This window comes from Gloeophyllum trabeum, assembly GCF_000344685.1.
Source record: "Gloeophyllum trabeum ATCC 11539 unplaced genomic scaffold GLOTRscaffold_00006, whole genome shotgun sequence".
Lineage (NCBI taxonomy): Eukaryota > Fungi > Basidiomycota > Agaricomycetes > Gloeophyllales > Gloeophyllaceae > Gloeophyllum > Gloeophyllum trabeum.
Window position 1 is genome coordinate 1,062,950 of NW_006920415.1, and position 13,761 is coordinate 1,076,710.

Here is a 13,761-nt window from a genome sequence, read left to right on the forward strand (position 1 = left end):
CAATCTTGTGCCGTAGGCAGCAGGGTACTTGCCATCGGCGCAATTCCACACACAGCCGGGGGATGCCTGACAGTGCCATTGGCCCGAGATCTTGAAAGGATCGTGCCGTGCAGAGGCCACACTACATATCTGGAATTAGTCCCTATTCACAAATGGTAATTATTGACATGAGAGGTAATAGCTCCTATTTGCTGATGGTGGTAAGATTTGGTTCAGTGGACCTTCCATTTAAGGAGGGTGCTCACATTACAGTTAAGGTAATTTGGGCTATAAGGGGTATACCCCCTGTTCAACGCTGGCAATTTTTGATCACCAGAGAGCCCTATACAACGACTGAACAGTAAACCGATTCTAGGGGAATCGGAAGAAGCCGCTGCATGGCAATTCTCACGAGCACAGCCACCACAACCTGCTGTTCAGTGATCGTCCTTTCTCGCTTTGTTCTCTACGAATCCTTGCTATGTTGTCCTAGGATTCGAGCTTTCTTCTCTATACTGATCCTTGCGACTCTGTCCGAGGATTGGTCTGTTGCTATTGCATAGCTGCCTTTGCCTCGCCACACCAGCTTTGCTGCCACGACCAAGGATACGTGTTTTGCTAGCAGTATCTGCAGCTGCCCTGATCCTTGCGACACCGTCCAAGGATTTCCCTGAACCTATTCTGTGCGGTGCTCTGTTCACCGTGCAATATCAACCACCTATTTCACTGCTGCATCCCAGTGCTCTCTCTTCAGTCAGACCCTCCAGTCAGACCTTTGTCCAAGGATACATGTCTGCGTAATCAGCTCAGTCAGTTCGTGGTCAAGTCGTCCGAGTATGTGTCCACACTCAGATTGTCCAACTGGGAAGCTGGCAAGCGTCCAGATACACACAGAGATGCCTGAGTCAAGCTGAGTCAAGCTCTATTAATGCTAAGGAAGAGAGCTTGACTCAGGAGCGCATTTTCGCTCTTCTGGAAGCGTGGGAACCAACTGTACAGTATGGGAAATGGAAGGGAAAAGCGCAGAGTTAAAGGGGCTAAGTCACCAGGGTAAAGGAAGCCAAAAGCGAAGTGGTTTCCACCACTAGCAGGGATGCATGCCTGGAGGTTTTGGTTCAATCCCCAGTCAGCGCACTTTTTACCTCCAATACAGATTATGCTGATCATGTGGTTATGTGTCGTACAGACCTCATTCCAAATGCACATATGTTATAATAGACATGCAAACCTGTGTATTTAGCTCACCCAACCGTCAAACTCTCCCCAACAATATAAGTATCTATGTTTATGAAAAGGAGCCTCGAGACACCCGGGAAATGGCTTGGGCTGAAGACTCAACTCCGTGGCAAGCTTGGGTTGTGCAAACCCCTTTCATCAAGTGGGATGGGCCATTCGAACGCCTGGACGTAACCAAGGCCTCTGTACCGCTTGTCAAAGGTCCGGGAGGGTGGCATCTACAGGAAGGCCTACTGAAAAGATGGACAGAACTCGAGGAGAGGCTTGTTGAGCTGGCTCGGCTGTTTGCCACTCGATTATCCCTCCACTCCCTCTCCCTCAAACCTTTCTGGCTCCCCACTGAATTTGGTCTACGAGAGCCATTTCAAGGGAAAAAGTGTGGATGGCGCGTTATCCGTTGCCACGATGCTTTTGTCCCACTCGCAGCCTATGTTAGTTACATGGCAGCTATACTTGAATATAAGTGGGATACCGTGCAATACCAACCAGGATATATACCATCCAAGGCCTATGAGATTGCAGCAACTGTCTTGCCACCTGATTGGGTAGATACTCTATTTGCATCTGCGCTCATGTCTGCCCCAGGCCCTTCCCGTGCAGGGCTGGTTATCATACAAAAGCATCAGTGGTGGGATGACTTCCCAGTGATGGCATATGCGGATGTACCACTTTTCTTCTACTGGTGTTCTTACGCGAATTTTGCTTGGACCCAGTGGAATACGACCACTGCCCCCGAGTTGTGGCCCTATTGTCCAACTGTCGAAATGGTGGAAAGGATGTGCAGGGCTACACCAGGTGTCCCTGGAGACTCCACACTTTCACCTCCGCCACTCAGGAGTCTTTTGTCCAGTGGTGATGCCCCACATGCAGGCACCACATCTTCATCTGCCAGACATCTGGTCAGGCAGAAGATACCAGGAAGTAGTGGCCAGTACGAGGGAGAAAAAGTTTGGGAATTCATGGCAAGGTGGGACAAGGAGCGAATGAGGCGCTTCACCTCTGCTAGCAGTAGGCAGTTGCAGCAATGGAGGTTGAGGGAAGCTAACAGCAAGACCTTTCCATTCCCTGCAAAGGCCAAGGTTTACAAATGGGTCAACATTGATGAAGTAAAGCCTGTACACCTTCGCCATGTGGTAATGCATAGTGACGTTACAGAGGAGTACTGGGAGTCCTTGGATAGGTCCAGATTGGTGTTCAATCCCATCAACAATGAATGGGATGTCGACGATGCAATTGATCCGAAGCCGGTGACTGCGAGGGGGTATGAGTTGTTGGATGAATCGGATGAAGAGTTTTTTGGCGATGAATGGGGTGGGGATAAGGTTGTGGTCGCTCGGAAAACAGGTCCATCAACTGCTGGTGCCCCTGACCTGCCTGCTCCCCTCCCCCCACTGCATCTCGTGGACACCTTCCTTCAGCTGGTTCTCTTGACTCATCCTCAGCAGGATGGCTCCTTCCCCGACCCCCAACTGCACCTCGTGGACTCCCTCCTTCAGTTGGTTCACTCAAGTCATCCCCGGCAGGGCAGCACACTCCCCAAGCCGCCGCTGCATCTCGCGGACACACTCCCTTGGCTGGTTCTCTCAAATTGTCCTCGGCAGGCCCATCTCAGAATCGAGGAGCATCCACCCATCCTAACCCCGTCATGCAGACTTCAACGGTTTCTCCCGGTCCACCCCCAACAGCCGCATCTCAGGCTCGAGGGACCCAGGGATCCAGCAGACATGAGGTATATGATACTCTCACTGTGTATGATCAGCCAACTTCTAGCTATCGCCATCATAGGCTGGGCCACATTACCAAGTATCGCCATCTTCCTGCCAACATTGGTGCCATTCTCACGCTCCGGTATGGACTTCTTGCGAGTCCGGAAGGCCTTCGGCTTGATATAGTCTGGGTATCCTCACATCCGGAATTTAGCAAGAAGCTGTCATCCTTCATGGTTGAGAAGGCTTCCGGCGCATATTCTCAGGAGTTTATGGACAAGGTGATAACTTTCATGAAGAATCTATGTACAGGTGGGGGGCAAGGTACACTCTCCCACTGCGATCTCACCCAGGGGCCACTCCAAACACCATTGAATGTGCGCCGTCTGCCTGCCGATGAAACTATATATTATGCTATGACCCCTCCTGATGGACCAGGTGTCTGGGTGACTACAGCAGTGGAGGTTTGCCATATCATACGACTCTACAGACACATGTCATCCTGCAGAGTTGTGCAGCCTGACCTAAGGCTGCGCTTGCTGGATCTAGGCATTCCTTCCCTTTGTCCCTGTGTTTTGCCACATCCGCAGAAGACTGTCGAACTGGGGTCTCTTGTACAACAACTGGTGCTATGTATCCCAGAGAGACAGCTTTATCGTCAGTCACCCTCACAGCCGGGCTGCGCTACTCCTCAGCGGCATGATGTGGTGCCTTGCACTGGATGCACTCCATGGCACGGCAGAAGATGTCGTGTGTGCTGGACCAAGTGAAGCAGCCATCGAGAATGGATTTGGCCGTCTGGTCACCCATGTGGACGGTACCTCAGGATGGTATGAAGAGCACATTGATCCTTTGGAGGAGGCTTGCATCATTGGCACTTATTCCGTCGAAACTAGTGAGTGCTCAAGACATCTTGATATTTAAATGTCCTGACCATGTTTCTTACAGGTCCTGGACAGTGGGCTGAAATTTCTTGGTGGCCGAAGTCAACAATGTGGAAATGCTGCGGCTATGGCTCTCCCGGCTATTGGACCAACGGGGCAGAAGAGTGGTACCAAAATCGGCTTAGGGAAATCATGAAGGGGACTGCTCAACCCATGTCACAGATGCAGTGGCGCTCCTTTTTGTGCAATAATGCTTCTGCTGTGAGGAAGTTCAGTGGTCAGTATGAGTTGCACTGCAAACTCTCCGTGGATGCCCATTGAGTGCCCATTCCCTCATCATCTGTATGTGTCTGGCTTGCGGTGGCATAGCACCTTTGTATTTAGTCATAGCTCATGTTCGCCCCCAGGTCAGCCGCCGTCAATATCTGTAAGTGGCATTATAACGCATCTGACACAGTGCCCAAGCCATATGCCACCCTCCCGCAGCCATCCCCCAGGCAAACAATCACCAAATATAGGTGACCTCGGTGGCTATGGTGCCACTCAGAGCATTTTCGGTCGGTTTTCGGACAATTTGGACAGTCAGTCAAGTAGTGTCCAGTGCTGTGCTTGCCCTGGTAATGGTGCAATGGGTCACTGCTTGCCCGGGGGATGGCTGTGGGAGGGTGGCATATGGCTTGGGCACTGTGTCAGATGCGTTATCCAGTGTTTCCGAGCCTGCAGGTATCCCGGGTACTGCAGGGTGGAGTGAATGAGATGTTTTGGGGATGACTGGTGCTACACCAGCAGGGGGTGGTTGCATTGGGCTGTAAATTGATACACATAATTAGACATGCTACTACACTTTAGGGAGAGTGTGCTCTGAGCCCTAACCCCAAAAACGATAGTCACTGGGGGTCTGCATGAGGAGTACTACCCAAAAGTAGCATTTAGCCACCGGTTGCTCAAAACCTTCTGGTGCCTTATGTAAACATGGAGCCTACTGGTAGATGACCTTGTTTCCAGAAGGGCACATTGTGGAGCATAGTATCAGTGTAGGAAAATGCGAAAAACATGTCCAGAGCCGGTGGTGAAAAATAAATTTTTTGAGGCAATGGACAGCCAGTACAATATACCTACTACATGTACAATCCCCATCTGTCACCCATCAGGACCACATGCTTCAACAGTCACAAGACCAGCAGAAATAGACCCCAGAATCATAATGAGAGCAAAATTTGAATTCTGAAGGTGTACCACATGCCCTATTACCATATTTGGTAACCTATTACATGATGTAGTGATGCCATAGTGAGCCTGTGGTGCTCCCGGGATCACCTGATTTTTCCTTGATTTTTCCGCATTTCTTCCCATTTCATATGAGCTGCAAATTGCTGCCCTGGGGTTACCTGCAGATGCTCCCATGCTATTTATAGCTCTAATAATGTGGAACCTAGGCTCAGCAACATATTCCGATTTTTCCGCTATGTTTCGGATTTTTCCGGGCCCTGCAGCTGCAGAATTAGAGGATCTGCTATTAATAGCCCCCTGGACCGTTCCCCGGGGATACAGATCCATCCCGATCCCAGTCATCAAGCCGGGATGCCGGGGCAGCCAGGTTCAAACCCAGCTGGCACCTCTCGGGCCTGCATTAGCATAATGCATCACACCCTCATCACAATGCCTGGGTAATGTAATACATTTTGTCATTGCAATGCATCTATAATGCATTATTATTACAGCAGCGGCTGCGTCGCCCTTGTGCCCAACCTCCAGCACTCACTCCCCCTCATTTCCATCAAAATACCAAAGGTGCGGACATATACGAGTCACCATGAGGCCAGCATCAGTCAGCGAGCGGCCGGAGGTAATTAGCACATGACCAGCATGTGGCGCAGAGTGACGGGACTGCTTGGGTCAGGTGGCGGAGTGTCGAGGCGACCTATAGGGGCTGGAACGAGCAAGTGGGAGCGCAAGGGAGTCGTATGGTGTATGGTATAACAGAGGCAAGTGCTGAGCAATCCTGTGGGTAGCGGTGTTTATTTGTTATTTATCTCCAGACAGTCGCAAAGCCATTCCTGTAGTATAAATTGCACAAAGTAGCATACAGAAAAACAAGTTTTGCACTTCACCATCTCAGAGAATTAGCGTTACGATCTCAGCTACCTTCGAAGTTCGAAAGCGTCGAACTTAGCGAATTATAACTGATCCTAGCTTTGCCAATAGGCCTGACTCGTCGAGTGATTTACCTCCACTGTCGATTTAATTACCTCCGGTGAGTCCTACATAGCGAAATAAAGTTAACCAAGTCTCTCTAGCAATTTCTACCCCCACGAGCATGATCCTATGACAGGTGTCGTTGCTTGCAACTTTGATTGCGACTTTCCGGAGATAAATCCTCCAGAGCGTCAACTAGTGTTTGTTTCAGGTGTCAAAGCGTTTGTTTTATTTTTCTAGGTCTTCCTATGGACTACCCTATGTTGTCTTACTCCTCCTTCCCCCTCGAACTATTAAAATACCCCTCAGTTGTCTCAGACCACCTCCACCCATACCACTGGTGTTAGGTTTATTTTCTTTTGGTCCTTGGTGATTGTTGTGTGTCTGTGCATATCAGCGCAAAACCGGTCCAAGTTAAATTCTGAATTCCGACTGGTCACAGGGTATGATTCTGGCTCTGAAATTTTGATTTGGGCCCAGGGCCGCATAGAATCTGGGATTTACAAATGAATTCCAGGCTCACTTAAAGACCATTTGGTATATAATTTATGTTATCTAGTTCAGTGATGTATCTGTGTAATAAATCCTGTATAACATATTCGACTGAGCCTGAACTTTATATGGTGGTTAAGCATTCATTTCGATATTCTGGCCCGCCCTAAAGTTTTGGAAGGCTCTTGTGTGAGCATGAAGTTGACGCGTCACGCGAGGCGTGGGAACACCCGGGAACCTCTGACCATATCTGCCCTAATAAGGAAGGAAAAGCGTAAAGCCAGCGGAATAAGTACTGACCACATACAGTGTATTGCAGTAGCTCCTGTAGTTCATTGACTGTGATTAGTACACAGTAATCTACCAGCCTATCTTAGGTTACTGCTGTATTACAATAGTAGGAACTACTTGTGCAGGCTGAGAACCAGTCTAGCAATAGTTTGGGACTGGTCCTAGCTGACCCACCATCCAGTCCTTGTCCTTACATTTGGAAAGCAGTCCAGTCCTAGTCCTACTCCTGGTCCTGCCAAATGCAACACTATCTGTTATTGACCTTGGTGCAGTTGAAAGCTTGTCTGTTACTGCACTGTCTGCAATGAGTTATACTTGACAATATATTGTGATAGCTAGATTGTCAAATCAAGTCTGACCTATGATCCAAAGGCCCTGAGAGATATCTGTGGCCTCTGTGATGCAGAGTCAACACCAGATGCCCTAGGTGCTAATGACTGTCTCAGAGATTCCTCCAATGCTTCCCTTTTGTGTACATCAAGTTTTGCTGTAGTGGCCTTGAAGGCTGCAGGATATGAGGAAGCATATGACAGCAGTTGGGAAATGCATAGTGAGTGCAATGGAGGGGGTGAACTAGTAGAATCCAGCAGCAAAGCAAGTGTTGGCAAGAGAATTCCCAATACACAATGCCCTGAAACACTATTAGAAAGAGCAACTCTCAAGACATTGTTCCACATACGAAGATCTTCAGGGACAAGGTCCATGTAGGAAGAAAAGGCTTTCAAGGTCTCTGCTGCACCTTTGACATGCACATCTTGTACAGAGCTTTGCTTCAAATTGGCAAGGCCCAGCAGATAGCCAAGGAGACTTGGGATCATTAATCTTGAGCAGTACCGAAGCACTGGAGCACCTGAAGCAGAGGCCACAACAAGAGTCTTTGCACATTGTACAGCTGTAAATGACACCTGAAAGCATAGTTAGTTTTTACCAAAGCAATGGAAGATGGAGATAAACCTCATCATCACCCATCAGGTGCTCAGATAAAAGAAAGCAGCATCGGTCCACAACTGGCTTCCCTAATTTGAGTGTTGGCAGGATAGAGGTAAGAATGAGCACCATGGCAAGAAAATTGTTTCGGATAACTTTGGAGGCAATGGATCCCTGTCGCCCTCTAGTAACCATTGTCAGTATATGAGTCCGGAAAAGCCAACGCCACATACCTCATGCTCTCTATATTGATGAGACATGCTGAGAGTATGCCCTGTACTGATTGATGATATCTCTCTTGCTGGGATTGTACACCTGGGGGAACATCGAGGAATGACTTCAAGCAGAGCAGGGTTGGGCTGACAAGATCAGTATCTGATGATTCATCCTTGAGAAGTTCTATGATGTTCTTGAGCGGGTGGTCAATATCATTACGTTAACGCAGACTCACCAGCATAGAGACATATGCCAGCTGCGCGCGCGTCTTCGTGCACATCGGCTCCCAGTGCTTGCCCGATATTAGTAAATGCTGTAAATGCGGCACGAAGCAGACTAATCCGGTCACTCAGAGCCGTGGAAGCACCATCTTTCAACAATGCCGTGAGCGAGCATATGGACAGAAATAGTATAGATACATACATGGGACGGCATCACGTATTCCGGGCAGAGCACGTCGGAGAATATGAGCGCAAATTTGCAGACAACGAGCGCGAGGCATATCCCATGATAGCAGCCTGTGACCATCCGTCAATCATAGGCCCCCTTTCGCAGTAGAACTCTTACCCCGCAGTGTTATTATGTGACGTAACCAGGCTCGTTAAAGCCGCAAGAAGGTGTATCTGAGCCTGAGGTGTCTCGGTTAGGGATAGTCGGTAACAGAGACCTACGAATTCTTCGAAGATATTCGATTGGAGTAAAGCTTCTCCGCTATATTCAGGTTTCACCAAACTTTTCAGCGCTGACAGTGCGATTTCCGAAGTGCGCCGGGTGGCCGGAGCGGACGCAGCATCGACGGATGAGGACGATAAAGCATCATAAATGAGGCCAAACAGAACGAAAAACATGTACGTGGGTTCCTTCCGACGCGCTTCAGTTTCGGTGGAAGCAGGGCTGTTCTCTCGGCCATCCATGGATGCAATGATACCAGGGTCTCCCTTGTCCAAGGCGGAAGAGACAGCATGCAAGATTACCGTCCAGGAGTCGGCATAATACTAATAATATAAGTCAGGGCATCGGAATCATCTTGGATGATAGGAGAAGACTGACCGGTAGAAGGACTTCGCGTCCAAGACTTGAGTATGAAGAGTCCAACGTTAATGAAGACGCCTCTTGAGCAACTTCCGACTCGCCACGGATGCTAGCGTAATCACGCAGGGAACCCAACCATAGCGACGCAAGGGTTGGTCGGTAGGGCTGCAGTATCTCGCGAAGATAAGGTTGATGAGCACTCGCCACCTCAAGCTCGGCCCAAGCAGATGCGGTGGCTACTCGAAGCATGGCAGACGCGTTGGGACTCAAGGGTCCAGCATCGCCCAATGACAACGTTCCGGTCTCTGCATAGGCAAGTCAGGGAACTCGGGAAAGCCGGAACTACATACAGAGACAAACCTGTTGTTTGGTCAAGTGCTGAGGTCAGTAATTTTAATATCCGGCCCATTCTTCCCGCATCTTTAATCACCCCGCAGCCTACAAAGATTGCACACGTCCCAATAGCCGATGCAAGGATATCAGGAGTAGACTCTGACGAAAACGCCGGGGTGAGCGCTGCAGTTATTGGCGCCTGATACTGCTCCAGCAGAAGGCAATCCTCATAGTCCGGATCTGGTGAAGTAGCAAAGACCTGCAAATTTTCAAATCATCGATATCAGACTCTGTTGCTAACATTCGGAAAGGAGTAGCGACCTTAATGACGTCGCGGAGGACAACGAGGCCTTCCAATCTGATTTCTGTGACGTACGCTGCGGAAGCCGTGAATGCCATTCGTATGAGATCTGCTACTCTCGACACCAACAGTGTCCTGACTTGAATGCCACGGGCCCGAGCGAAGGGTATATCGATTTGTTCTCTGCGCCCACTTTGAGAAACAAGATTGCAAATATCGTGCAGACACTGGAGTGCAAACAGCTGCGTTCTCCATCTGCAGGTCGAAGGTGTGTGCCGCTCGTCTGCGTTCGCAACGTTACCGCCGACATTTAAGGACTCACCCTCGTCGTCGCGAAGATTGCCTTTGGATGCAGCATCGGCAGCCTGCTGCGATGCAGTCGTCCGGGACATGATTCGTTGGCACAAGTCGATCCAGGCAGACGGATTATGGACTGCAGTCTGCATTAGCCAGCTAGCGATGACATTTCGCACGCCGTCGATGGAAGGATCATCGTCGAGCATGGCAAAGAGTTCTTCGACAAGTCGATCGCCGCCGACCCTCGACATGGCAAATGCATCTCTCTGGACCAACTGATACAGGGCATTTATAGCAGCAATTTTGAGAGGCCTACGGGAAGAAGATAGGTGCCGGCTGAGTTGCTCCACGAGTTGAGTTAATGGCGTATAGTCCGGAGCAAACATCAGGGAGTGTTGTATGCACTTGATAGCTTCTACCCGAACGCCGTCGTCATCCTCGAGGGAGAATGCCTGGACAAGATCGAGGATCAAATTGCGAGTCCGGTTGGACTCCTGCATGTCTGGACCTAGAACAGTGATGCTGGCGTCGATTACATGACAAACGGCCTGGTATGCTGGCAGATCACCCTTCATGTTGGCCATGGTCAGGGCTCCGGCTTCCGACTCGTGAGATTCCAGCAAGTAGAGCTTGAACAACATGGCGATTGTACTAGACACGAAGGGAGCGTAAGCCAAACTTGCGGCAGCAATCACACTTCCCAGTGCGTCAAGGGCATGAAAGTGAACAATAGGATGAGGATCGTTGCTTAGGGACATAAGGATATTGACGGAGGTCTTAAGCAAAGGTCCCGCTGCCAGGCCACCCACGTAGCTGTGTATGGCTCCGAAAGCCATCGCGCATCCGGCTCGTCCATATGGATCTCGATTACCCACAACCTGATCAACGAGTTGTTTGATCTGCTGAGCCAAGAAGGCAGTACCAGCGAGACTGGCGAGGCGGCCGATTGCTTCACTGCTGGCTTCCCTTAGGACTGGATCACCTTCAATAAGCGCATCCTGCGACGCAATTAAGTAAAATGACAAGAAATGAGATGAGAACGGGAAGCTCGAACCTTCAGGAAGGGCGACAATACCGAAGTAACTTGGGCACTCGCGAAAGTGTCTCGTGCCTGGCGATCCACAGTCAGAGTTCGGCGCAGGGTGAGCGTTACGGCGACTACAGCGTTGATGAAGACAGCAGCCTTGCGGCCTACGTTCCTTTCCAGCTTATTGGAGCGCACCGACTCGACAAGCTGACTTAACGCTTTTACAGAGGAACTGAGATCCTGAAAGGGGAGCAGGAGAGAAAAAAGCTCCACCGCGGAGTCGACAACAGCCGTGACGGCTGGAAACGAGTCTATGCTGTCATTTCGGGATTGACAAAGCACGAGCGGGTCATACTCGCATGAGCCGATAAATGGTTTCCGGTACTATAGATGGTTATTCATACCGCTCATACAGCTATAACGAAGTCTTACCAGATCGTCGATGGAGACCTCGATGCTATCGCGATTCAAGCGGTCTTGGCGACTGGTGGCAGATATCGCGTCCTCATCGCGGCCGATCTCAATCCCGGTCACGCCATACGCATAACCATCGGAGCTCTGCCATACAGATGTGAAAGATCCTGCTGAAGCAGCTATCGCAGCTTGAACACCGGATCCGCTGTATGCGTCGGGGCCAGCGAAGATGTTTACAGCAGACTGGAGAAGTGCCCCTTGGGTGGACTCGCTGATAGTAGAGAGACCAAGAGCACTGAAGCATTGAAAGACACGACGACGCAACAAGGCCTCTCTTGAATGAAGACTCAAGCCCTTGCTGAATAGCTGGCGGTATTGCTCGTCCAGCTCGTTCACGTTCTGTGAGGAGAAGGCGTTGGCGAAAAGGAGGGCGTTGGTCAGGAGAGATGATATGCGCCTCGTCACGTCTAGCGTGACAAGGGAAGGGATGTTGTTCTGCAAGAAACAATATATAGCACCCAACGCGCTCTCTCTCACATGGATCAAGAAATTCCATTCCGAAGCGCTCCGGCCTGTAGCGGTAGCCGTGTCCTTGCTCGTCGGCTTCGGTAAGGCATTGCGCCACAGAACAAGCAGCTGCGGCAAGTGCGGACGGACAAAGTTGGGACCGAGCGTCGTCAGAGATGCAATGCAAGTCCATGCTATCTCTACTTCCACAACGGCAATATCAACGTCATGGTCTCCGGCGCGTTTGAGGAGCTGTATCGCAGTGTCAAGTACCTTGGCACTGATTTCATACGAGACATAGAGCGGGCGCTGTGGTATGAGCGCCACCAGACCAGCGAGGCCGTATGCATGTCCCAGAGCACGAGCGTTACGATCGGTAGCGCCTGTGGGGACAGTCAACGAATTGATATCCCGCTGCAGCAAATCGATCACATTGAGTAGAACCTTGGCCAGCTGTGTAGGAGTCGATTCGCAGAAACATCGCAGAGCCCATGCTGCATTGATACGAGTTGCATGCTCGGGGTGCGCCAGTAGAGTAACCAGAGGGTCAGTTAGAGCATCCTAGCAGAGGAGCGCGCTTAGTCAGTATGCTCGTGATGCCGAGATGGTGATTACCTGCACAGGAGTGGGAGCGTTGCCAAGTTGTTGAACGAGTCCAGCAACCTCCTTCAATATAATAACGAGAACCGACGGATTTGGCTCTACCTGCCCGGGCATCATAGCCGGCCACCTCTTCAGGTACGCACTGGATAACTCCTGGATAGCGCTGATTTGAGCCTGCTCATTCAACATCCGAACACCGACTAGGTCTCGCAGCACAATGCCGACTAGTTTCCTGCATAGCAAGTCGTCGTGCTTGGTAGACGAAGCCCGAGGATGTGATATGATGTCCATCATGAAATGGTGCACGATCGTCGAGTAGTTGTGTTCTACGAAGGTAACACCAAGCGCTGAAATCAGGGCGCAGTAGAAGTCGAAAATTCCGATCCGGACTTTGCGAGACGCATTGGGCTTATTGAACTGAGCCGAGAGGACCTGCAACATTTCCTTGGGAGACAGGATTGTCTTCAGGGTCTCTGATCCAACGTGAGCAGCTGGAGTCCCGACTTCGCCATCATCTTCGCCTTCCTTCTTCTTCGGGTCGTGAGCTTGTGGCACCTCAACTTTAGTTGACGTCAAGACCTGGCCAACGAGTCCCGCGAGCGAATGCCGAGTAATCTGATCAGCAGACTCCAGGCTCTTGGTACACAGAAGAACGATGGCTTCTATATCCGCTGAAGTGCGGATATCGGTGCCAGTGCCATACATAACCATGAGTACCTAGGAAGCTCATGAGCAAGCACGTTAGGGATGGCAGGGAGGAAGTGATCTACTTCTGCGGCGGCCCGTTGGATTGGCAACGCCTTGTCACCCAAGCCATGTCTCATTTGCTTCAATATATCTCTTGTGGCATTGTCCGTAACAGCCCTCCTAGCCGAGACCAATGACTTTCGCAGGGCCCTAAGTGCATGGTACCGCAAAGAGATTGACTGTCAGTGATAGGTGTCAGTACGGATGCGTACGTCATGGAGTAAGCAAGTTCGATGCTCACGTTGGAAGACCTGTATATCTTGACAGTCACCGTCCCTATCTCGGCCATGAAGGACATGACCTGGGCAAACAAACCTAGTTATAATACCACAGGCACGCGCACATTCACCGACATACCTGAGAGCCGAACTTCAACATAAGCTCCCCCACACAGTATAAGGCTGCACTGTGCATCGATTCGGTCAGTCGAAACAGGAGAATCCCTATGAACATGTACTTGCATCTTGCTGATGTCTTTATCGGTCGCCTTGAAATCGCCCACTATGCTCATGAATTTCTGTACAGTATCAAAGAGAGTCCTGGCCTCCGTAAGAGTGTACAAGGAGATAAGGC

General features: G+C 50.3%; 2 protein-coding genes across 2 annotated transcripts; one reads left to right on the forward strand and one right to left on the reverse strand.

Moving 5' to 3' along the window:
* Positions 1–1,295: 1,295 nt before the first annotated feature.
* GLOTRDRAFT_93350 (uncharacterized protein) lies at positions 1,296–4,001 on the forward strand (the record flags this gene model as incomplete). The annotated part of the gene is made up of 5 exons (XM_007867643.1): positions 1,296–2,944; positions 3,001–3,385; positions 3,471–3,816; positions 3,870–3,879; positions 3,908–4,001. The coding sequence occupies 5 exons, from the start codon at positions 1,296–1,298 to the stop codon at positions 3,999–4,001; spliced, it is 2,484 nt and encodes an 827-aa protein (XP_007865834.1).
* A 3,051-nt stretch (positions 4,002–7,052) lies between these two features.
* Positions 7,053–13,756, reverse strand: GLOTRDRAFT_121238 (ARM repeat-containing protein). Its single transcript, XM_007867644.1, has 18 exons — positions 13,650–13,756; positions 13,546–13,594; positions 13,430–13,489; positions 13,212–13,367; positions 12,454–13,158; positions 11,350–12,399; positions 10,945–11,301; positions 9,614–10,888; positions 9,320–9,551; positions 8,978–9,264; positions 8,495–8,922; positions 8,351–8,445; positions 8,163–8,297; positions 7,945–8,110; positions 7,739–7,895; positions 7,464–7,689; positions 7,144–7,415; positions 7,053–7,079 (listed from the first exon to the last, which is right to left on the reverse strand). Exons 1-17 carry the CDS (start codon positions 13,697–13,699, stop codon positions 7,144–7,146), a joined length of 5,700 nt encoding a protein of 1,899 aa, XP_007865835.1. The 5' UTR covers positions 13,700–13,756; the 3' UTR covers positions 7,053–7,079.
* Between the last annotated feature and the right edge of the window lie 5 nt (positions 13,757–13,761).